Raw genomic sequence first — 26,756 nt, forward strand, 5'->3', positions numbered from 1 at the left:
GCCACCTCTACAACATCCATAAGAAGGCAGCTTCGTATGGAGAGCCTCTGGAGATGTTCCAGAAAGTTACTCAGTTTTTCAGAGGGTGAAACAAACAAACAAACAAAAAGCTGCTGCTGCTGAGCTGGTACCCCAGTCATGTTACCTGAGCTGTGGTTGTGTCCTTAGTTGGGGGGGAACAAACTTTTTGAACAAAAACAGTCAGATGTGATGGACTTGTGAAGAAGGTCATCCACACAACCCTGAGCAGCAGCCTGTGTAAGTGCAGAGTGAACATAACAGTTCTAATGATCCAGCACATCTGTGTTTGCTTCTCTTTTAGCCCAGGTCTAAACAGTCTGCCTTTGCGGAGGAAGAAGAAAATCTGCAGAGAAGATGGAGAGCAGAACAGTATGCAGGAAGACATAAACATGATTGCCAGAAGAAAAGAACTTCTTGCATGTATTAGTTATTGTCAATTTTGATCAGAAGTAAATTTAGTCTTACATCAGAAATCACTTTAAATATGTGACAGCATCACCTACCATTTTGGCAAAACTGTCTTTTTATTCTGAGCAGCTTTTCCAGATTATCATTTTCCTGCTGGTTTCCACATTTGGCCAGGCTGATCTCCTGCCAAGGGCTGCTGCTGAACTCTCCAGCCCTCTGATCCTCACAGCACCTCTACCAGTCCTGACACTTGCCTCAGGATCAGGAGCAAGAAGGTGGCCTGGACAGAGTCAGCCCTGGAAGAAGACCACTTAATGTGCCAACCAAAGGGAGCCATGCTACTGCCAGGAAGTGCCTGCATTGACTCTCCTATTGACATGGGAGCTGTAACCATTTAGTCTCTCTCTGGAGAGAGAAAAAAACTCCTTCCTAGCCCATTCACGTTTCTTGCTGCTGATCCACATGGAATAAAACTTCAGGACCTATGCCAGCACATGAAAACATGGAAGCAGACACAAACCATGAAGTGTTTTTCCAGGGATAATGTGACACAAAACCCAGAAATTCAAGACCAGAATTTTTCATTTAAAAATACTCCAGGATTTGCAAACCCTACACAGCCTCATGATTTTTACTGTTCTGATTCATAAATCAGTGATTGCCATCCCAAGGGTAAAGAAAGGATTTATATTTGAAAGCATATTTAGGATTTATTGGCAGGATTTGTACTGTAAAGGCATGGAAGGATTTGTAAATCTAATTTTTCACTTATAAAGGCTTTTGAGGATATTTGTGTGGTAAATCCAATTAATATAATTTTAATGTCATGATTAAAAATCAGGCAACCCTGTGCCCCAATTTTGAACCTTGTCAGTGCAACCCACTGGAATAGTAAAGGGATCCTGCCATTGAGTGAGGTTGTCTGGAAAAGCCTCATCTCCCTACAATGGAGACAGGAGAGAATGAGCATGGCCTCCAGCCACATGGGTACTGGAGAAGAAATATTGACAGCAGACAGGTCTTTAACTTTTGTCTCAGTACCTCCTCTGCTTGCTCATCACCGTCTCTCCAGGGACCACAGCAGGGAAACAGAGGCACTTTTAGCCCCAAAGAGGCTGAAGGCAGACCTCTTCCTTTGGACCCAGCTGTGTCCCCACATCCTGGCTCAGCTGTCTGACCCTGGGGGCAGCAGCTTCCAGGGATGGAAAGGATCTGGTAGGTGATCAACCAACAGTTTGGGACATCTGTTGGCAGGGCATGACTATCTCCAGACTGACAAACCCCATGATACCTCCCAGAGCTTTGACTCTGATAGACTCCTCTTCTGCATCTATCCCTGTCTGGGTCAGGGCACCCCAAAACACAGCGTGGTGGCTCAGCTCACAGCATTAACTGCCCCCCACAGGCACATCCTCATGCCAGAGAGGTTTGTGCTTGAGTAATGACGCTACCTTCAAGTATATTGCTACCCAAGAGACCAAGGTCCTGGACACCATTGATCCTTGAAACCCCAGCTATCCCAAGGTTGAGCATTATCTCTGCAGCATTTATTTTGAGGGTACAAGCTAATTTAGATCATAAACAGATTTAGATTTTGAAACTCTACTGGCTGTAGATGTGAAGGTTTTTATAGCCAGTGCTGTGGGGCCGCTGCGTGAGGCGATGCCGTGGCTGCCCCGTGCCGGCCCCAGTGGCCCCACAGCAGGGCACCAAGATGGCGGCGCCTCCCCTCAGGGGCAGCCTGGGGAAGGGAGGGCAAACACCGCACGGTGTTTGAGGGGAGCGGTGTGAGGAGTGGCCCTGCACAGACAGCAAGGGGAGAGAAGAGGAGGTCAGGAGGTGCCCCAAGCGCCAGAGCAGATCTAGAGAGAGAACAGTGGAGCATATACCCACAGCGCAGCCTGTGGAGGACCCCACACCACAGCAGGTGGCTGTGCCATGAAGGAAGCTGTGGCCTGTGGCAATGGAACAGGGGAAAAGCGTGCAGAGCAAGGAATGGCAGAGAAGAGGTGGACTGGCCACAGTCCCCATTTCCCAACCCCCTGTGCTGCTTGAGAAGGTGGGTGGAAGAGTCAGGAATGAGTGAAGTTCAGCCTGGGAAGAAAAGGAGGTCAAAGGGAAGGTGGTTTTAGTTTTTATCTTTGTTTCTCTCCATCCTACTCTATTTTTAATTGTAAATAAATAAAATTAGTTTTCCCCCAGGTCGAGTCTAGCTTTGCCCATGATGGTAATTGGTAAGGGAGCTCCCTGTCCTAATCTCGACCCATGAGCTTTTCCATCCTACTTTCTCCCCCTGGCCTACTGGGGAGGGGCAGTGAGAGAGCAGCTGGGTGGGCGTCTGGCTGCTAGCCATGGTCAACCCAACACAGAAACACAAGAAATGTTGGCACAATTCAGGCTGCTGAGATAGCAGCACCTATGCTAGCCTTCTTCCTTCACTGCAGTTTTGCATTTTGTAATTCGTCCTTGCCACTCTGTCAGTACTTTTACTTAACCTAATTATGCGTTTGCTTTTTTTTTTTTTTCCAGAAGAACAACCACCCTCTTCCTTATGTTTGAAACAGCTAATGCAAGATAAAAGAATTCCAAGTACTTAATTATCCACAAGAAATTACTTGATTATAGTAACGTTAAAACAACTGGTATCACATATGCACTTGGATTTTAACCAGGGTCTGTTTTCTGCATTTGGATTTGCCCATTAGTTTCTAAGTCTCCTGGGTCAGCAGCTAGAATGGCCTGTGTCTTTTCAAACAATGAGAATGACTTTTAAAGAAACCAAATTCCAACTTTAGGGCCAACTGCCTGCAGGGTAAGATCAGGGACTGAGTACATTAGCTGAGCCAGACCTTGCCAATTTGCATCTGGTAAAGATTTGCACAGAGATGCAGTTATTGCAGCAAGGGACCAGATATGTGGAGAACTGGATTGTGCGTGGTGATATAATTCTACTCCTTGCTCATTTAAAATATTTAGACAACTCACTTCATCTCATGGTGCCTTACTGCAAACACAGGGGGGAAAAATAATTTTCTGTTACCTCCAAAAGGAGCTGTAAAGCAGTATCTGGTTCCTAGCAGCTTTGGGATTGCAAGCGATATAAAATGTGGAGGTAATTCTGATTTAATTTCACTCCTAAATTCTGTCAAAGTGCATCTAGTAAATAGGGAATATGCTTTATTATGACTAACAGTACCACAGGGGTTCAACCAAGGCTATTAACTTACCGAGCCTGGAAAAAAAAATAAAAAAGAATACACACATGCCCACAGAATTGGGAACACTTGATTCCTGCAAGGCATTTACAGGCCAAACTGATGACAGATTACCCAAGGCTGCCCAGGACACCAGCACCAGAGCCAAGAATTTACCTATGACTTTTACTCGTCAATAATCCAGCGATTCAACCCTCATTTTGTCCATGATACTTTCACAAAATGAACCAAAAGGAGATCCCAGTATTAGCTGAGATAATTCTGATGAATCACAAAAACTACAGTATTGCCGGAACATGTGTTTCTCTCCCATGCATCAGAAACAGGGATGATACTGATAATCCCCTACAAACCACTGGCTTGGTAAAACAATTAATTACTGACCTTATAAAGGTTTAACAGGATAAAAAATCCTGCTAACAGAAAAATGCGGTGTACAATTAAGTTTTATCTTTTGATGAAGAAACCTCATTTGTGCTAAAATACTGAATGATTGATGTTTTCCATTTCAACAGATCGTTTAAAATTTAACAGATTGCTGAATAAATTGTTTAAATATGCAAATCATCTGGGCATTTTGTAATATTTCTCCAAGGACTTTTTCCCAGTAGTTCTGACCAGATCATGCAAATTGCTAGTGATTCAGAAAAGGAAGCATATTATATTTTAATTGGCAGGGTGTTTATTTCGGCTCAAGTTCTTTTACATTTTCCCTCATAGGTAACTGGAAACATATGACCTCCAGGAATACCCATATTCTGTGGGGTTTATGACAAAATAGAGCATTAGGAGAGATGGAGCACAGGAAATTAAGAGTTTTACATAGATAAAATGAGCTGACGTTGGGTATATAAATAGTATTGAGTTACGCTATATAGTGTGCCCTGTACAGCTTATTTCCATGATAAATAACAAGCTGCACTGGGTATTCATGCATTCATTACACAGCATCCCCAGAATTTTATTTCACCTCTCCCCATGTCCTGCCTAGAGGCTGGCAGACTCAATTTCCCAGAGGTCCAGGGGCTGCTCTGAGAAGGGAGCACCAGCCGTTGGGCACCCTCACCACCTCACTGCTCACCCACCCGTGGTTTCCACCACCACATGGCAGTGCAGCCAAACCCCATTTCCATGAAGTGCTCCCAACTTGATGCTCAGGGAATCATGGCTTCCTCCCCAAAGCCATGAAGAGGAAGGAGGTTTTCTCCTTTCCCATAGCTGTCTCCTGTGACTGCTTCTTTAATTACCCTAGTTAACTAGTAGCCAAAAATCTCAACCTCTGGGCCAGAAGAGAAAAATTGAAGATGAAAAAAGACAGCTTTTTCCTTAATGACTCACGCACTGATTTCATTTATCCACTACCTGGTGAAAAGGCCAATGCATTTGTAATTGCATTACAGAATAACATTAGACACAACTTTTTTTCCCCCTATTTTCTTAAAGCTCCACTTCTGTACCGGCCTAAAGAACGAGTAACACAGATACACTTAGTCCTGGTTAGCCAAACTGTTTTCCTAACACACTTCTGCTGAGAAGCAAACTGCCTTCTACTGAGGCAGGTTTGGGTACGCTGGCTTCAGCATAAGCTCAGTTCCCCAGTGATCCACTTCAATCAGAATCTGAAAAGAGAGATGCCAGCCCTGCAGCATGGTGTGAGCTCTGCTACCTCATGCATTATTTCAGCATGAAATATTTATAAATGGGAGAGAAGGGGCAGGCTCCTTCTTCGAAGAGTATAATGAAATTTTTTTAAATGTATGAGAGCAACTTGTAACCATCTGCAGCTTAGGACACCCTGGGCTTAACAGCCAATTCCCAACTTCTTATCCATACAAAAGGAGCTGAGATTTCGTCTTGCAAATTACTTCTCTTTAAAAACTCAACTTGGAATAAGCAGTTATTTTTATGTTTTAGGGCTAATTTTGCTTTACTTTACATTAACTCTTAACACTACACCTGCATATTTTATTGTAGAGAAAACAACACTATTTGTATCATAGTTATCTTCCCCCTAGCAGCAGTTTGTACTCTGTAATTAAAGCGGTGGTCACAGTCTGGAGTGACACGATGTCATGAAGCTGGTCCTTGGAAGCCCACAGAGAAGTGACGGAGGCAGATCTGACAACACAAGGGTCAAAGCAGTAAAAGCCTCTGACAGGGAGATCCCCTCACGCTACCAGATTACACCTGTAAAATTTAACTCCTGTTTTGGCTGGAAATCGGAAGCTGGGACGTAAAAAAGGCAGAAGGTAAATGGGTCCCCTGGGGCACTGGAGTCCTCAGCAAGGGCAGCAGCTTCATAACTTGGAGGACCTGGGGCTGAAGAGCACAAATCTCTGCAAATTAACCTTCTGTTTGACGTGTAACTCGCTAATGAATTCTGCAGAAACAGTTACACAATTGACCCGTTCTCTGTAGTGCCGATGAAGCATTACTCTTTCTTACCTACAGATTTAGCAATATTTACCAGTAGACAACTAATTGACTCTCAGGAGAAGAAACCCAATTTTGCTTCCTTTGAAACATCAGGAAATAATGCTGGATATGTAGCACCCTGCAAGCAGGAAAATGGTGGTTGTTACGGCCTAGCATTTCTGAAGTCATCTGATTAGAGAATAGCTAGCTACTTTGATTTTCATGAAACATATGATTTCTTCCTTTTTTCTTTTAGATATATTTCCTACTTGGCAAAGCAGAGGTCAGCTGACCTGCCTTCCATTCAGCCCTAAAACACGTCCCACCTCTGTCACCAGCTAGTGTATGCCTTAATTTGTATTTCCTTCAAGCCTACACTATAAATAGACTTCTGTGGAGGTACTGTGTGTGCAGTGATACTTATAAATGCCAGCCCCATTGTGAGTCCAGCCCAGGAGCCAAGAGACATGCACGAAACTGAGCTGAGCGACCGACCGTGCCACACAGCCTCTGCCAGCCAAGGGCACAGCTTTCCGAAGGCATGAACAATTCCTAAGCGTCCCAGATAAAACAGACTACAAAAAGAGCCTAGGTCCAGTAAGAATGCTGAAAATTACTTACATGGACTGCCTGTGGAATTATCAATTCCTGGGTTGGTAACTCTCTGTTTAAACATCAGGATAAATGCACCACAGACCGCTCTTAAGTACCTCCCTACCAAAGAGATAAAGGGAGACCACTACAGTGAGTTGCCAAAAAGATTACGCTTTATTAAAGGCAGCTGGTCTGGCTACAACCCCGTATCTCAGTAGAAGGAATTTTTTAGGAAATCAAGCATTTGCTCAAGCTGATAACTTTTTCCCACCTGGGACCCCCCTTTGGTTACACATTCCTTCGGAGCATTGTCTGTTTGACTGACAGACACTGCAGCAAAGGGCATTTTGTGGGGAATAAAAGCCTGTACTTAATGTATTTCTATCTTATTGGATGTATCCTTCCCAACAACAACACAAAAGGCTCCATTTCACTCAGTGCAGTACGGGCTGTGCTAAACCTACGCCATCTGGTGCAGAGGCACACAGTAAGTACCTATTTAAATTTAGAGAGCAGCTACAGTATGACCTACAGATCACAGCAGTAGATATTCATGCCTGAGCAACATTATGTGCTTCCATTATCACCCTGCCTTTTAAATAGAGCCCTAAAGCTGACGGCACATTAGCTATTTTTGCAAGCATTGTCTTTGTTACACATTGCCTTCTTCATGGTACTATAACTAATTTGCTGGAAACTTCTAGACATGGACTATACATTGCAATATTCACCGTCCTGCTTCCTGACATTAAGCTAATAGATTCAAAATGTATCTGCTTTACATCAAAGCACTTCTCTTGGAGCCAAACTCTGCAGCCTTGTTTTCAGCGTATGACTTTGCTTCAGGTTCTAAATGGAGATTACACTGATTTTTAAATGTGCTGCTTAAGGGAGGCTTGAGACATCCAAGAGAGCTGTAATAAAATGTACCTCCACGTGATCAGTTCAGAAGCCACTGCTGTAAGACCAGCAGCAAAATTGCTTGATGGCTTCAGCCTGCTCCTGAATTGAAAGGGATCCAGCTCCCAATAACCATAACCGGCTATTAAGCCACCACAACCAGTGCCAGCCGTGATGCCGGCTGGCCAGCTCAGCAGCAAGACTGAGAAGCAAACGCCGCTGCTGTTTGGGTGGAGGAGGAGAGGGTAGCATCACTGCCAATGGTCCTCTGCTCTCCTCTATCACAGCCCATGAAATACAGCGTGAAACTTTCTGCAGAATTCCTGGACTGGGACACAGGTTACAAAATAAGTGGTTTTCAAGAGAAGGTCATTACAAATAAAAGAAAAAAAGAAATAGCCTACGTGGTTTACAACAAATCCATACACTCTCAGCATAACCACTTGTACTTACAAAATAAACACTATTGTAAACAACACTTCGGCCCTTGTAAGAAGATTCAGGAAATGCTACAACACTCCTCAGCAGAGAGCTGCTCCAGCTCCCACTAACCACAGATTCTTTCAGAAGCTTGTACCAGCGTTGGAAAGGTAACATTTAGATCCAGACACCACCATGTATTTAGCAGTGCATGTTTCTTCCTTACACCCCCGCTCCTTGTGAGAACCACCCCAACAGGCCATCAGAAAACATCCCTTTGTGTATGCCACCACATGCTGCTCGTGAAGGTAGCGTGCCAGCCATCTAGCAGGACAAGGAGCTGATTCATAAACAGCTCTGGCCACTTTCTCATATCCCCAAATCAGACCAGGTTTCCAGAAGGAGAGGGATTAGCAGATGACGTTCCTCCACCACCCCTTTCAGTTCCCACACTCTGCACGTTGTTCCACAACACAGGAGAAACATCCCTGGGAACTGCTCCTGCTTCTTGGAGGATGACAACTTCTGCCACCCCTTTCCTGCCTCTCCTCAAATGCAAAGCACCCCTGAAGGGGGCAGATTTGTGCCACCATCACCTCTCACTTCTCATACCTGCCTGCTGAGCCCTGCCAGCACCTTTGCATCACGGAGCAAACCTCAGCAGATGGGCACTGGACAACCTGCTACAGCCCATCCCCATGCACTCAGTTGGATGGTATGACCTCCTGCCTCAGAAAGAGAAGGAAGAATGCCATAAGACACTACACTGACACTGCACTGCTACGACGAACGGGCTCCAACCATCACTCCTGCCTATTTACTTTGGAGATTAAAATGGCACGCGCGAACCATGCATCAACCATCGCTGTGCGCACAGACCAGAAGCATTTATTACCAGTCCGGTTCTATAGCCTCAACAACACTCCCACTGACTTCAGGATAAATCAAATTGGCATCTTCAGGACCACTGCTAATCTGTTTTCAGACTGTAGAAATTAAGCCTGAGACAGACATATAAAGGCAGATTCATTTTTTAAAGAGTCTTGAAAATATCTTGCTAAAAATGCAAGCAAAAAAATCCTGTTTCATAGATTAAATATAACACTGCTATGAAAAATATGCTAAGTAGCTTAAGAGAATGAATATATTGTTACTGAAATCTATTTCAAACAGGATAGAGCTTATTTTCACTCTCTTCTTGACCTTTATTTGAGAAAATGCCCTGAAACTCCAAATATTTTGTATTGCATCTGATGGCACTAATTCAAAGAAGTTTTCAACCTATATTCAACTATCAGAGATCACAGCACAATGCCCTCTCCCCCGCCCCCCAATTTAATTTGCCATCTTGGACAGCTTTCAGAAATAGAAATGCAGTCACATCTGATTAAGAGCTTATTTATTATATTTCATGGTTTAACAGAAATAATGTAACAATGTTAGTTGGAAAGTCTGGAGGGATCAAGAATCAGAGTAATTGAGCAAGCAGAGAATACAAGAACTTTTTGAGATATTTGTGCGTGCATTTTCTGCATTTTCTTTATTTTTTTTAAGAGGAACAGGAAAGAGCCATGCTGCTAAGACTAGAAAGTCAGGAAGTGCACCAAAGTCAGTGTACACAAAGACATTCAGTTTTCCAACACCGGGGAGTTTGGTCACGGAAAACAAGTGCTCCAAAAGCCAAAGGGGGCTCTGGATGCCCCTACCCACGAGACCACCTTCAGAAAGCCTGAGTTTTTTGAGATTTCCCAATGCCTTTTCTCTGGCAGTGAACCTCTTGCTGGATGCATAAAAACAGGATCTGGGATCCCACAGCACTTCTGAACATAGGGGCTGTAAAGCAGTTTATGTTTTTAATTAGGTTGCACAGGTCACCTCTCTTTGTACTGTCAGTGAATTGCTGAAACACCACCATAAAAATGGCCTTGAATTAGAACGCTGAAATTTTTATTGGATTTTCTTAACGTGCTAACATCATAAGAGAAGGGACTCTCATTTGTGTTCAGAAAATTTATGCTTCAGAAAACAAGAAATCACTTGTTTCCTGCACTGTCTTGCTAGGTGTTGTTTGCCCTAGCCAGGGCATACTACTTCTGCAAGGATAGGGCATGAGCTATTCTCTGGCTCTTACATTTCAATTTTGAGCTGTCCACCTAATATCTCATCTGGCATCAGCTGTGACAAATTTAGGTTGTAATCAGTAACAACTGGAATGAGGACAGCACTTCAAATAAGCTGGCTGCCAGTGTCAAGACCTGGTAAAGAATTTTGGCTATCGGTGGCGTGAGCCACTTATAGCTCTGAAGTCTCACAAATCAAGATCAGAGAGGGTCTCTTTTGTGCTACTGCAAGTAATATGCATTAAGTGGCTAAGTTTAAATTTGTATAGAGAGGTACATGCCCTTATACATTGAAAATACCTCTGCAAAAGCCATACAGATGTTATAATCCTTCTGCTCTGTGAAAACCATGTAATTGCCTCCACCTCAAAAATACACTGAAAAGGAACAAATTAAGGTCACAGAATTGCCCTTAAATCTGAGAACTTCCAAAGTGCATTCATTTAAAGTGTATCTTTGTCACACATACACAAGCACACACACTATTGACCAGGGATTTTGCATTTACCTCCTAGGTTCTGACTGGCATCGGAAAATTTTCAGTGCTAGTGCTAATCCCCAACAAACTTTGCTGCAGACAACCCTTATTACACAGTAATTCTTTGCTGCCTTCACTTTCTGACATGTCAGCCAGTTCTTAATCCTTTTAACTTCTTAATGAAGGAGCAGTTACACAACGGCGTCATCCCACGGAAGGTCACCAATCTGTCCCCGGAGAGCGCTTCCCTGGCACACGGCAGGGAGGAACGGGCTCGGATCCTGCTCACGGGAATGGACAGCTCCTGGCCAAACACCTTCTGGCAGGATGGGGCTTTCAGGCTGGGAGAAGCAGCAGCGGGCACTGAGGGCAGAGGAGTAACACTGCTGCAATGCAGGATTTCCTCTGAAGAGATCTGCTGGCAGGGGCAGTGACAGCTCCCACCTGGGGCCGCAGCCGGATCGGCCTCGGGACAGCTGTGCACATCCCTGCAGCACCAGAGGCACAGCATCGTCTCCACTGGGGAACAGCTGCATGTTCTAGCCCAAACTGATTTTGGCTTCTGGGCCTGTGTGGAGCTGCTAGAGCAGAAGAGCAAAAGCCTGGTGAGGGGGAGCTTTTCCAAGCAACGTGCTTGCTGCCAAGGCTTTTGTGTCACTGCAGTTGTCACGAGAGCTTTTCCAAGCCCACTGGTAGGCCAGGCAGGTGGACAGAGATAAAAGTAAAATAAGGTGGCTGTTCTGTGAGGAAGAAGCAGTTAAAACCCCCAGAATAAAACAGGACTGAAAACACTGGACTACTGAGCAGGGGCAAGTTTGAAGTTCAGCCTCAAGCAACTTCTTAAGTAGGTTAGACCACAAAATCCAAACCCTAAGACTTGAACTCACAGGGTGAGGGAGGGCCTCCAATTTTTATGGCTCAGGTCCCTGGATGGATGGGCTTGTGTTGCTCTTGTGAAGCCAGCATGAAGACTTTGCTGATACTACCAGGAAAAAAAAAAAAGGTGCTTCTCAAGCCTGAGTGCAGGCAGCCGAGCACCAGGAATCCTTATGGCCATGGAGAGATGGCCCAAGTGATGCTGCTGGCCAGTCTGAGAGGAAAACCTTGTAGCCCCTCTCACACTGGACTTTATTTCAGCCAGTGCATGTCAGTGTAAATCAAGTGACTTGATGAGTTTGATCAGTTAATTGGCGGTTTGCATCTCCTGACACGAGCTGAAAAAACAATGAGAGTGACAAAAACATGGCAGCAGCCATAGCGGTGCTACTGGTGGTTATGAAGGAGCTGTTAGTTCTGGCAGTTATTAAAACCACTCAGTGCAAGTGACAGCTAGCACCAATAAATCATCTGGCTTGTTTCACAAATCCACACATCACATTTTTTGTGTGTATGTGAGCGCAGCAAATATGCAGCCTAGAAAAACAATGACATCTCATTACAAAGCCCTATCGGCACCTGAAACGTAGATTAAATTACTGACACATAACGAAGCCGAAGTGAAAACCCTCACTGGAGGCATAGCTCCTTCAGGTTTAAACAGCGGCTGCTAACTCCTAATTTGCTTTCCAGTTACCAGTCTCGCAGAGAAGTAATTGCTTTCAGATTGGTTAGAAGAGGTGCAGCACCTTCTCTCAGCACCAAGGCTGTGTCCTCACGGAGTGGCTTTGGGAGGCTACTGGGAAAGTGCAAGAAGGTACCTGTGCTGTGAGAGCACGTCCTTGACACCCACAAGGCCTCTGTGTCCTCCCTGCCAAGATCCCAGCCTCCCTGGGGACCATTTTGGCCACCCCTACCTCAGCCAAGAGGCCAAGCACCGGGCTGGGCCCACAGGCCCCAAAGGGTGCCCGCCGTGGAGCACGGCACCAGGGGCAGGACTGTGCCAATCCACCTGCACCATGGTGACTTTCTGGATGAGCCACTGAGTGTCCCCATGGAGGAGTAACCTCCCAACATTTTAAGCACCAAGAACTTCCAAGTAATGTAACTCTCCTGTAGAAAAGACGACTCGATGTTTAATGAGAGCCTAACCTAGTCATTGCAAGTTCCTGGGGTAATTTGGGATTTCAAGTAGCTCTGCAAATGACAGCTCCTCTCTGGAAGGAAAATGCAATAGTATACAGCAACTTAATTGATGCTGTCTCAAAATAATCTCCTTTAACCTAAGACAGACTTCAAATTAAATGGAGATAAGCTGCAGATGTTACTTTCCTGTACTTGTTTAAATACCTGACAATCCAGTGAACACTCAGCCCTCCTTGGCTCGCAATAGCAGCAGCCTCCCACCGCCCCCTGCCTGCGTAGGGTCCTTCGGGACCATGTCCCAGCCCTTCGGAGGGGACCTCTTCAAATGTCCCCTGGGCATCCTTCTGGGTAATTATTCATGGACATGCAGAACAAAACCTTCCTCATAGAGGAAAAAAACAACAACCTCTCATTTAAAGGAGGATGCACTGCTCAAAAAACAAAGCAAAATTGCTTTATGACTTGTTAAATAGGAGTGACACAAGCCAGGGCTCCTTAAGGAGTGGAACAGAGGCCAGTTCACCCTCAGAGTCAATTCTGTCTGCTAGATAAACAGTACCAGCCCTGTCTGCTATGCAAATGCCAACCTGGAGGTGGGCTTGTAAATAGCTGCTGTCAGCTTGCAACTTCAGAGGAATACAGGAGAGGGTCCCTGTATCTAGCAGTTTGCTGCTAGATATGGGCATCTGAGTTTCAGATGGTATGAACAGTCCAGAGCCTAAATTCCTCCTTCTGTGGCTAATGCAAAGGGACCTTCCTAGGTCATCAAATCCATTCGCTGCTGCACCAGGCAGCCGGATGGGACCGGCCATTTTGTGAGCAGGCCGCATCTCCTCACACACCTGCCTGGAAAGGAAGGGTGATGGGAGGCTGTGGGGAGAGAGCAGGAATATGGAGGAATTTTAATGCAAAATGGCTTATGTTAGAAGGTAGTAACAATGTAAGCGTACCAAATACAAATGTTAAATACCATAGCTTCCCTCTTAATTTCAGCGCATTATCTTATTATCTTGATGTAACGTAGTGCTTGGAATACACACCAAACATGCCACTATGTTTACAGCACCCATCATACAGCAATTTTGAAAGCATTACTGTCAAGCTGACATTTTATTACATTTTTGGAAATATGCTAATTCAATCATTGAGCTTCATTCAACAGTATGAAGGCTCAGGAACAAAGATGCATTGCGCTTTACTTTAAACAATTTTAAATGGAGAATGAGGGCCATAACTTTTCATCCATCCCCCGCCCCTTGAAGCTCTGTCCTTTTGCTCTCCACCGGAATTTAATATCGCATTATCTCTGCAAGGAGCCACATGAGGAAAGCGATGCGAGGTAAGCAGCCTGGCGATCCTGTCAGCCATTTTCATAATTTCACTTTATACAAATAGGCCATCTATTGCCAAGCCAAACACAGGGTTGCCGCAGTAGGCTGAGCAAACAATATTAGCTTTCAGCCATGTCAATATATTAGCTATCATCAGACACAGCCTCGCTGAGGTCTGTGGGGACAAGGACTACACAGCATAGCAAGCGGCCAGCACACTACAGTGAGGGAGAAGCTGTGCCCCGGAGCAGAGCTGTGGGCAAACAGGCAGACAAAAATAACAGCTACCATAGAAAAATGCAACATTTGCACATTGGATGCTCTGACAGAATAGGTTACTAATTCCTCCGATTAGATCAGCACCAAGGCATCTCATTCATAACCCCAGGAGCTTTTGTGCTGGACATGGCAATAAAAGGCTCCTCACACTTTCTATCCCAGGTCTTCATCTCAACGTGCTCATCCATGACATATTCAATGTTCACATCTAGATGTCAAACTTTGGCTCCAAATAATCAAAATTCTGCCCAGAGCCCAAATAATTTACCTTTATCTGTGATCATTGACACCGCTAGATCATTCATAACTGACTAGCCCATCACCAGCCCACTGCCACATGGATGGCGGTCAAGCAATTCCCAGACACTGTTTTTTTGCCTGACAGGATAAGACTGTAAGTGTTTTGGAGCCTTTGGATGATAATATGCTACATAAGGGGAAAGCAAAGATGATTTCAAAAAATCTGAAGTCTTTTCTACAAAACAAACAAACAAACAAACAAAAAAAACTAACAAAATTATTGTTACTCTTCCAGGAAAATATCAGATATTCCATGAGATATATTTCACCAATGTCTTATATAAAATACGAGTAGCACTGCTTTAGTCCCAACAATAAAAAGTGATAAATTTATGCTGGCTGCTTTCTCTCCTGTTGTTTTACATTTCCAAAGCAGCAGATGAGGAGAGGCCTTATAGCTCAGGGACTTGCTGAAGGATTTTATCCAAAAAAAAACACAATTAAGAACTACTATCATGTATCATATAAGCACTATAATATTATAAGCACTACTTTAAAGTGAGTAATTAATTCGGGGTCTTTCCAATGCTTGTCTTCTGCCCCTGAATTCTCCTCAGACCGTCAAGGGGTCTGTTGCAGAGGTGTCACAATACGGGAGCATGAGCTCTGCAGTGTTCCTCCCTTCTCACCACTCACAATCAAAATCAAAGTCACAGAGCCTTGAACTCTGAGTGCTGAGTACTGACGATGGGCACCACCAATTTGGTGCTTCAGCAATGGGCATACCAAAACAGGACTGTAATGCCAGCAGCTTCTCTAGATGGTTTTAGCGTTGTTGGAAAACAGGAAAGCAGGAACAGGTTGCACAGGGAAGTAGTTGAGCCACCATACCAGCAGGTCTTCAAAAAACATCTAGATGTAGAGCTTAGGGACATGTTTTTTTTGGTGGACTTGGCAGTGCTAGGTTAACAGTTGGATCAGGTATCTTAGAGGTCTTTTCCAACCTAAATGATTCTGTGATTCTATAATAATTGTTTATATATATAAACACATATATAATGTAAAAAACATGACAGCAGCTGCAATCCCATCCTCTCTTGCCAACCTTCCTGTTCTCTCCAGCTATTGTTACTTTAACCACAGGCTTTCAATCTGCTCCTGGAGGTCTTTGTCTTCTGGATGCAAGACATACACTGGTGAAGCCAGTACCTTCCCTTCCACGGCAGGACCCAGCACTGCCCAAAGCTGTTTTCCTGCAAGCAGTACTAGGGAATCACAGATCAAAACTGCAGTTAATGGGACAGCATCAGCACATGCATTTGGGACTGCATTTTATATATTATTCCTAGTTTACTAACACTAAGCAGCCCTATGGCCCTATGCAGCTATCCTTAGCAGCTGGAAATAGCTGCAGGTCAGCAGTACCCAGATTATGCCTTCATTAGATCACCTTGACTATGGACTGTAAAAAGGGCTGGAATACAGAGTGTTTATACAGTCCCTTTATGTTTCAAAAGGGGTGCAGGAAGTCCACAAGGTATCCAAAAATAAGGTTCTCTGCATCTTGGCTGATGAACAGATGTTTCAACAATAGCGGTAGATCCTTAGTTCCTCTTGTGCTTGTCACAAACTGTACCATGATCCTCAATAAAAAGAGAGAGAAGCTGGAACGTTCAGCATTAAACCAAGCCTCCCTTGAGAGCAAAAGGAATAACTTCATTTAATGATAGCAGTAAAAACCTCTTATCTGTGTGGATGAGCCAACAGAGGGAGATAAGATGATGGAACATGCCTGCCCAGTGTGCGGTATTACTGCCTTGCCATCCCGTACTAAACACTCGCATATAGAGTAAGACCCAGGACAAATCTTGTATTTTACAAAAATAAATCATTACAGAAAAAAAAAAAGATAATAAAAGGAATTTATGATGGCATAAGTTATTCCAAAAGTAAATGTCACCACTTTTTTTTTGGTTAATAGAGAAAAACTATTAAGAAACCTTCACTGAATTTCTAAAGATCATATTAACTGCGGAATTTCCATCTACGTTGTGGTTATAAATCTCAAAGGAACTTGTGGCTGCCCTGTGAATTAATAGTTCATTTCCTTTAATTTTTAATAACTCACTTATATACTCCGAACTTTCTTTCTGTCCCTTAAAGAGGCACATTTAAGATTAGAGAGTTTGTTTTTCTAGGACAATATTGTTCAAATATTGAACCAGTGCTACAGGTGTTATTTGGACTGGCTGCAATTACAGTGTGCACAGCATCAAATGGCCCTCTTGCACAGCTTTTGACCCAGAAGTATCTTCATTAATAACCCTAGCCTGAGTCAGTCTGATATTACTTACTCCAGAGGAACCGGTACAAAATTCATCAGACCAATCCCCTGAGAATCCTGCAAGCTCAGTGAAACCTCAGAATTAGCCAATAAAACTGAAATTCTCCAGCTGAGGGTAGGGAAGGCATGTATGTATCCGAGAAATGCAGGGAGGTAGTGCAGGGAGGTGGGGTTTGTCCTGACCAAGAGTGATGCAGCTTAGTAAGTGGCACTTGAAGTGGCAGCAAGGGAGCACGAAGTGACAGAGAGCATGGAAGGTACCATGGTGATGGAAAAAAAGAAAGTAAAATGTCTTTTTTTCCTAACAGCTGGATTCAACAAGGTACTTGAGCTTACAATTTGTCCCAGTACAGCCAGTGTATGAAATCCCCACTGAAGTAATTAGCTTATTGATTTCAACAGGGTGACTGATATACTGCATCTACTCGCTGCCTTGAAGTTACACCTGCATTTAACTTGTTGCTGAATTGGTGCCTAGCAGTCTGCCTGAATTATTTTGAAAGCTCTGGATGGACAGATGGCTTAAGAAAGTTATACTTTCATATCAAATTCAGGGCTGTACCTTTCCCCCACTGGAAAAAGGAAAAAAAGTAGAGGGGTACAGAATAACAGGCAAAAGGTAAAATTCTTACAAAGAAAGGACAGGGTGCTTGTGATAAATACAATCCCCAGGCCCAGTCTTTTTTACCAGTCCTAATAAGTGTTAAGAAATAATTCATTTTTTACATGACCAAACCTTGTGGGAAAATCCTACAAGCTTCCAAAACACACAATTGCAAGGGATAAATACAAAATTATCTCACCTTTTCACTGAATAAATCTTTTAAAAACAAGCAGTGCAGTAAAAGCAATTTAATTTTACTGAATTCCTTAAGAATGTTTATTTCCCCCCCACACCCCTCCCCAGTGAGTTTTCTGTAAGCCACAGGCAGCATTTCAGTGATTTATACCTTAATGCATCCATTTGCAAGCCAAATTCTAGCAACCTTCCAAATGATGAAAAACAGATGATCCACAGAGATGTCAAGAACTCAGGGCTTCACACAACCATGTTAGCCTTTTTTCTCACGGACAGCAGATCTTTCATGTTTACAAAGGCTTCCAGTTTTCATTAAAAAGGTATTCTAGTTCTTACAGCTACTTAGTAAATAAAAAATAATAAATAAATAAATAAAACAAACAGCCAAAAGAATCCAGTCCCAGTCCCATTGGCCTTAAACATTTCAAAACAGTTAGTCAGATGCCCTGTGCAAAAAAAAAAAGGAAAAAGAGGTGGGAAAGTCGAAGCGGGAGCTATCTTTCGAGAATTTCTGTTTGGCAAGTAAAAGATTTGTATTTTTTTTCTCCATTTTGAGCTGCTTATCACAACACAGGGTCAGAAATAAACACAAAGGGCTAAAGAAGAGACGCCCTGTGTTTTAATTCTGGTGCTGACAAGGGTTTCCTCTGCACCCGTCGTCGAGAGCAGATACTGCTCTGGTCGTAAATCTGATCGCACATTCTCCACTGAAGGATATGAGCTGAAACAATAGGCATGGAACAAAAAACAACTGGAAGCTCAATTGCTTAGCAAAGGTCACATTTCAAATATCAGCTCCCTCTCCAGCAGATCTTACAATGAAAACATGGTCCCAGGTCTTTCTCTAAGCTGGAGTTAATCAACCCCCTGCACAGAGCAAGCTGGATGCCTCTCTTGAGGAGGCTTTCCCAAGCTGAAGCATGAATAGCACACTTCCACAGGTACTGCAGACATTGAGGACAGGGATTAAAGGGCTGAACTGCTATCCTCCTCTTACACAGGATGAAAGGGAAATAGTTTTAGTCCAATCACTGGAGCCTTGCCCTTACCGATGACGTGTTTCCAGCCAGCCCCCAGCACTCAACACAAGTGTCCTCAGGCTCTGCCCTCGTCACCTTGCAGTTCAAACTGCACTCCGCGTGCTCATTCAGGGAGGCTCTCCTGACCAGAAGCCACAAGTCAAGCCAAATGGAAAAAACAGTTTTTGAAACAGGCCTTTCTCTCTCCTTCCGGCGTCGCATCAGAAGTCACAGAGACAGAGGCACGACATGGTAATTGTCAGGTGAACTGCGGTTTTACATACTGTCCAAAAGTGCTCCGATCGTGGAAAATTCTCACTGCACTGATAAAGAGGAACCCAATTTTATTTTAAGCGGAGTACCAAACAGCTGAAGTGCAGACACAGAACCATCCCCAACCCATATGTTGCTTCACATATTTACTGTGGGATGCCTGAAAATAGCTAATTTTAATTATTTGGAATATACAGTGAATGTTAAGCTTCCAGATTTTTTTTTTTTTTAATTTTATTATTCACTACGAAGCCCAGAGGCTGCATCTCTATATGCCTAACTCTTAAAATGCTAATTCTGCCCTTCAGCGCACTCCTCTTCCATACCCACTCTCCATCTCAAACTGCCATATTAAGGGAATCAGCTTAAGGGACATTCTTTCTTCCACAAACAAAACTGGTATTCTCTGAGGTCATCCGCACTTCTCGTAGTACTACTGGATATGAAGTACTTCACGTCGAATGCCACGCTGACATACACTACGCACGTCTTTCTCTTCAGTTTTACAGGCTGAGGCCTGCATGTGACTTTTATGCTAAATATATTCTCTGCCTCTTTTCCTCCCATTCTCTCTGTCTGCCTTCCTTCCTTCCTGGCCACATTGTGAAGCTCCTGGACTTAAAAAAATGCAAAAAACTCATGTTTCCAACATACATTTAAGTTCACGTAAATAACACCTGTTTCAGCAGTCACTGAATAGGCTGCTGCTTCCTCATTATCTCTGGTAAGACTTGTTCCACCTACTCTCTTACAAATTGCCATCTACTACCTGTAATGAGATGACAGTCCCCTAGAGTTTTTATTTACTTTTCCCCCCAGTTATTTTTGAAGTCCTTGGAACCATTTTTAAAAAAAAAAAAAGTCATTGTGAAGACATTTACCAAGAAACTTCATATACTTTGCAACTTAGTGTAGCACCACTGCATCTTAGCTTCCTTTTTCCATTTTAGCCAGTATTCCAGCTTATTCCCTTTCAAGCCTTACCCAGGAAAATATGGACTGATCACTAAGGCTGAATATTTTAACAGTAAGTTTTCCTAAATACTGTGGGCCAAATCTGGGAGTAACTCCCCTCACTTCCAACAAATATACAACTGGCCCAGCAACATTCATCTGAAAGCAGAGATGGTTTATTTGTCCTCTCTGCCTCATTGTTCACATGGAGTCTGGGACTATCCCACACCAACTGATGGCTGCTGGCAAGAGTGAAAGTGCAAAGGCAGCATCCGGAGCGTGTCCTGTCAACATGCAACTGCTGACATCTCCTCCCAGGGATCTCCCTGCAGCTTCAAAGCTACATGTGGGCCACCATAAACACAAGGCACAAGGTGGTGAGAAAATTAAGCAGGAAATTAGCGCACAGAAAACCCAGCAGCCACCAGGCCAAGCATTTGGACCAGACAATTTGGGGCTTTAGAAGCAAATACGTAGAGCACTCTCAGAAGCACTCACAGATGCAAATTTGGAGCCTCTGAGGAGCACAGGGGTTTGAGGCTGGAGCTGAAGGCAGTAAGTAACCAGATGTCTCCAACTCCTCTGAGCACCAGAAGGCAAAACACTGCTCGTTGGTTGGTTATGAAGATACTTTTGCTGGGGGCAAACCTGGAGCATCTGTCACAGAGAAAACACAACTGCAGTCCTCTCAGTCCCTAGCCAGGCTGCAAGTTGCAGAAGTAGACGCAACACAGAGTAATTGATAAAAGGTCAGTCACCATTGATTCAACAGGCATAGAAACTAGCTTCTGATGAGGAAGGGAATTTGAGTTTCTTTCCTCAAAGGGCTGGGATGGTGCCAAAGGCAGGCTGGAAAGGGTGCCTCCACTCTGCCATTTGGTAAGGAATGAAAAGCTGAGCAGGAGGATCAGTCTGACCACTCAAGCACACCTGCATCTTTTCATTAATTGCATAGAAACAGCTCCATTAGATAGCACAAGTCCAAACATAAATCTATAATTTGTCCAAGAAAGAAACATTTTTAGAAGGGCTAACTATTGAGCACTAGATGCCTAGTGGATAAACAGGAGGAAACGCACATGCATCAGAGGAAATAATGACAGGCTGTAACTATTGAAAACTAGTGGGAAGGGAAATATAGCTGGAACATGAATGCTGCAACAACTTGCTCTGAAAGGGTATCATGAAAAGCAGGGGGAGAAAGAGGAGGAAGGATATGTTACTTTACGTTAGAGATGCTCATGGGATTACACGTGACTCAGTCACAGACCTTGAATACTTAGATTACCTGTGGTCCAGCTAAAGAGGGTGTTATGGGAACACCTCTTAAAATCCCCAAAGTCCTAATACTAGAGTGAGCTGATAACTCTGCATCTGTTTTTCATACGCAGAAAGAAAAACAGGCTAATCAGAGATGCACACAGCCTGGAGGATGTTTGCTGAAAACCTCATCTGACTCAAGAAAATTCCCCCGTGTCCTAAAAAGATGACGACTTCTTAAAATAGAAAACTCTAGAACCCTACATGGAATATCTCAAAGTTGAATCTCATTTTAATGAGTGAAGAGACTTAATTAATCACCGAAAAGCTAAAAGCTGCCTAAGTATCAACGATCACGATCTAGTCACAGCAACTCTGTTTTAAAATTAGGATGTGCATTATTGCCTGGAGTTTATATTCTGTTTGCACAATCGTTGGCATATGGGTCTAGCAAGAGAACTGTGAGAGACATAAAGCAAAACACAGAGCTGTTTAAAAGGAACCTACCACACGCTGGAAGGCTTTTCCAAAACTGCAAGGGAGAGTTATGCTTGTGAAAAAAACATCCCGGAGAAGATAAAGAACAGAAACCTCAGAAGGACGTGCCAGTGTATAAAGAATGGAGAGAGGAGAAAAACGAGTGGTAAACAAATGAAGAAGCATAGGGAACCTCTCAAGAAGCAGAGGAGCCAACAAAACACTAAGGACTACTAACAGCGCTTCAGGCAGTAAAAAGGCACTTGTAAAAGCAGCCGTGCAGATCAAGTCCACTTGGTGTTTGGTGCAGGCAGTAGGATCAAGAATGATGATACAAGAAAACAAGGATATTGAAAGGACGTCGTTATGTGGAACTATCAGGGCACGTAATTTGTTGGATTAAAAACGGTTCTTTGAAAAATTTCAACACACAGCTGTTCACAGAAAGACATAAGCAGAAGGGTCACTGGTGGTGATTTCCAGATTCCACAGAATCTCACAGTGTAATTTCACAGGTGTCTCCTTTGGGGGTGAGGCAACATGAAACTTCTGTGGGAAATGCTGTCACTGAAACAAAGACTGGTATAGTGCCAAATAATGAAAAGTGATGGTTATTGTCACAGAGCATAGTTGAAGTTGCAATCTAAAGCCACTCTTCTGTAATAAAACTAAAGCTGCTACCACTAGCAAAGAACAATGTGTAAGCTTAAAGTAGCAGACATGTTCTGAAGACAGTGACTTCAGGACTTAGACCTGGAACAAACTACTAAGTTCACTTACGCATTTGGTGATCATTATAGACAAGTGCTTCAAAATACGTACCCAAACCTAGATACTCAGATGTAGAAAAAAATAATCTTACTAAGGCTGCTGTCAAAACCTTGTGCTCAGCTCTGATAGATACATTTTCAGAAGGAAGTGAAAATACTAGAGGGTGCTCAAAGGAAGGCCAAAGAATTGACCCCTGGGCAAGGCAAAGCAAAACAAAGCAGATCTTACATATGAGGCTGACAGAGTTTGCCCAGCTTACCGATAAGGTTGAAGGCTGTCATGACGACTATTTAGGACCACATTTCGAACTCACAGATAAGTTAAGAGCTGACATTAGGAATTTCAGCTTTCATTTTCCAACAAAATTTTCCAGCAACATTAGTAAATGAACTACAGAAGAGTTTACCAGGGCAGACGGTGAACTCAGTGGCTGAAGTTTTCAGAATGATATTACCCATGTTTGTAGAAGGCACACCCCATACAGATTTCAGTGAAAAAACTGTGGCTCAGTCATTCAAAATGCCAGGTCAGAGGAGTATAATGACTCCTGACTGGTCTTTGAGTTTATGAATTCGAGTACTTAACCATAAAAAAATCAGAAGAATCAAATGTCTCCTTCAAGTCATGCTACAACAAACAGCATTTGTAAGAGCCACTCGGGTGTTCAAAATCATCCAGATACACCCAAACCTTTCCAACATGCCAGTATCACTCCCACTTCAGCTCAAATTCAATAGCTGTTTACCTTGGTTAAATAAGCATACAAAAGACTACGTGTGAACCTGGTATTAAGGCCGTGGTTTCAGCAACTGCTCTAAAGAATCCCCCAGCCAATCCTTTCCACAGCACAGCTCTGACATCCGGCTAGACCAATGCCAGTGATGTTTGTGTGGAAGTGGGAGACGACATCTACTTGCTTCACTGCTCTACGGGAAGCCTCTTTACGATGTAATATCCTATGCTATTGAGTCCACCATTCCTAACTGCACATGAGCTGGAGTCAGCTATTCAAAAGCAGCACCTCCTTCCATTCACTTAAATAGGAAAGCAACCTTGGAACGAGAAAAGAAAAAAAAAAAAAATCAAAGCAGACATTCCCTAAGTGAGAGGAAAACAAAATCACTTGTCATTCTCCAACAGTAATTGGTCTTGAATGCATGTCTTCTTATTCCCAGAGGAATAAAATATTCTGGCGCTCTATCACCGTTTCATTTATCTTAAACCAAGAACTGTTCTGATCTGCTATAAATGCTGTGGATCAATTCTGTATTAAAATGCCATCACTATGCCTTCTCCTTCAAAGTGCTAAATAATATGCTGAAGGGAACACTATCACGTTCCCCAGGTACCAGGCTAAAAACCTGCAACAGAAGAATCTTTTTAGAAAAAGCAACTACCACCTTCGCACTCACTCCTCCTTCAGCACTGAGCTGTTCATATTACACACCTCATCTTCCTTCTCTCGTTTTAGCCAAGAATACAAACCAAAACCACAGCACAGACTGCATGCCAAAGATTAAGGAAACTACTCGATGGGGTTGACAAAACACCAGGTAAGGTGCCCTACCTTTAGAGCATTTTGTTTTGTTTAGGTTTATCCACCCACACAAATGTAATTCTTACGTGTTGTCACTTAAATGAAGCCCAGAGCCTGGAGTCAAGTCCGCTAGTGTGCAGGCTTCTCTTCTTCCTCATCGATACAGAGCTAACACTTGAACTGAAGACCATGTTTTGTTGTTTTTTTTTTTTTTTTTTTTTTTTTAATCAACAGTTCACCTCTATACTTTTCTCTAGACAGAAAATACCCATTCCATTTCACCTGCTGTGTTTTTTTAAGCACTGTGAAAGGTGCTACTCGTAGCACAGTATTAAAGGATCAGATCACCCTCACCTACAGTCCATTCAATAAATTCCACCAAAAGCCAAAATACCATTTAATGAAAACAAACAAGTCAGTAAAAAGAAAAAAAAAAAAAGTACCCGAAGCACAAAGGATCTCAAATGCAAATTATTTGAATAGTGGCTTGACTCAGGTATTGTAACAAAGCATTTCTACAAAAAAAACACAAGCTTTCTGTTCACAGTCCTCTTTATTTGAAGAGCTTGAAACAAAGTTCTCAGCATCTCTACAGCTTGCTTCAAAAGGCTCTGTCAATGTACACAACCTAAGGATGTAACCCTAAATTTTAGCAAGCTTTTTAGGCATAAGTGTGCTTCAGAAAGGTATGCAATGTGAGACTTTACAGAAATAACAATATTTGTTACTAGCAAGGAAAAAAAAGAACTAAAAACCTAAGAACCCAAACCCTGCCACTCTTTCTTGCCAAAACATAGTTTCCAGCAACCTGAGTTTACATCAAGTCCATGAACACAGCCCATCAGCTTTTCTGAAGAGCAAATATACTTACGAAAGGACATTCCCAATGTAGGCATAATATGAACAGCAGTAGGGAGTAGTCCCATCACAGCAGTAAGCCTTGCAGTCATTATCACACTGAGCCAGACAAACTTCTGCTGAATAAAAATAACATTCATGCGGTCAAACAGCAGCAACAACAAAAATCTGTACAGCACAGCTTTAAAGAAAACGCAGTCTACCAGTTTTATACAATCACAGGACTTCACTTGAGGCTTGACCTGACCCTGTAATCCAAATGGCAGCCAATTCCCACTCATTCAAAATTTCAGTAAGAAGTTCAGATTTCGGTGCTTTGTGTACAGGTACTTTGTAGCTGGCTGTATCAGTTCCTTCTCATATTTAATCACTTAAAATAAAAAAGAGCATCTCAAAATGTCAAGTCACCGCGGATGATCTTTTTTATGCTCCAACAAAGAGTCCAGATTAAAACCCGAGGCCAGGCTGCCTCCCGTGCCGCGCTGTTGGGCAGAGGGAAAGGAGAATGAAGCTGTCTGCAAGCTGGCTGCCCCCCGGCCCCCCGCCTGGCACAGCCCACCAGGGTTCAGATCTCAGAGCTGCCCTGGCCAGCTGGCAGCGCTGCCCTCACTCTGTGCCACCTCCAGATCCGGCTCTGGCTGCAGCTGGGCCCCGGCCAGCACCGCACAGCCCAGCCCTGCCTGGCACTGCCCCACCCGCTGCCCCAAGGGCTCTTCTGCCTAGCCGGGGCCAGGAGTGGCTTCAGCAGCGATGCTCCTCAGGACTGATAAGCAACTCCCATGGCAAAATAACAGTAAGGGAGCTCTTTACAAATGAGAGTTGTGAAAGAACACATCCTTTTATTGTATCGAGGAGCTATTTTGAAGCTATTGATCGCTCGTTTGCAGCACAGCTGTTGCTCCTCTGTGTTTCGCAAGCTACAAGCCAGGTTCCCCCCAGAAAAATGCCACAGTACAGCCTCTGTGTGCTGGCACTGTCCTGCAAAACACCCGCATGGGTCCCATATTTCTTGTGTCTCATCCTGTACTCTCCTTCCTGACTGCCAGGAGCTTACCTGCAGCCCTTATGACCACAAACAGAGCCTCAGCCCTGCACAGCCTCAACCTTTTGGTCACACGCTTGCTGCCACAGCTGAGACCTAGACACAAAGACAGCTAACCATGCTTCTGCATTCCCAACCAGCTGTGGCTCCTCTTCCCCAGACCTCGCCGGGGGATTCCCACTCTCCCCATGGGTTTTACTCCCCCTCTCACCCACGCTGGCCTTGCTTGCTGGGACCCGGCCAACCCCACCTCATCTCAGCTGCTGCCACGGCCCCATCCCCAGCTGCAAGCCCCCATCTTGCTCTGAAGCTCTCCTGCATGTGAATGTGCGACAAGCTGCTCGTGCTGCTGGTCCACCCCAAAGCTCACCACCTTAATTTCACTGGTTAGGTTTCAACAGGTCAGCTCCTTGGTCCCGTGAGAACAAGCACGAAGGCGAGGGTGAGGGTAGGCGAGGGTTCATGCGGCTGCACACCGGCACCCAAAATGTGTGCGATTACCCCTTTTTAGAGGAGGGCACGTGCACGACAGCATGGCACACCCGGCCCCTCTGCAGGCCAGCCCGCCGAGCAGTGCCAGGCTCCTGCCCCGCACCGCCTCCCCCAGCCCCAGCAGCCCCCTGCCGGGCTCCAGACGTCCCGGGGCTGGCGCTGCCCCACGGCGGCGGAGCTTTTAGGGGCGCAGCCCCCTCCGCACACCCCCATCCCCCTGCGACACAAAGAAAAACCTCCGGGAAATTCTGCTTTTTAGCCCGAGCCCGCCCCGCAGCGCCCAGCCCCGCCGCTCCGCACACGGCTGCCCGCTGTCCCGCTGACCTGCGAGGAAGAGGAGGAGGAGGAGGAGGGAGGGCAGCAGCGCCCCCCGGGCCCGCCCGCGCCGCACCGCTGCCTCCATGCCGGCGGCGGGCGCGGAGCCGCCGCCGCCCGCCCCGTCGTGGAGGCGGAGGCGGGCCGGGGCCGGGGCCTGGAACTAGGCTCA

At 44.4% G+C, this 26,756-nt stretch overlaps 1 protein-coding gene across 1 annotated transcript in view; it reads right to left on the reverse strand.

Annotated features, from left to right (window-relative positions):
* The window catches only part of CYYR1 (cysteine and tyrosine rich 1), a 57,008-nt gene that overhangs the window by 29,157 nt on the left and 1,095 nt on the right, over window positions 1-26,756 (reverse strand). The window contains exon 2 of the mRNA XM_035315534.1: window positions 24,749-24,854. Coding sequence (XP_035171425.1) covers window positions 24,749-24,854 — 106 coding nt within the window. The remainder of the gene's footprint in view (window positions 1-24,748; window positions 24,855-26,756) is intronic.

This window comes from Oxyura jamaicensis, chromosome 1 (assembly GCF_011077185.1).
Source record: "Oxyura jamaicensis isolate SHBP4307 breed ruddy duck chromosome 1, BPBGC_Ojam_1.0, whole genome shotgun sequence".
Lineage (NCBI taxonomy): Eukaryota > Metazoa > Chordata > Aves > Anseriformes > Anatidae > Oxyura > Oxyura jamaicensis.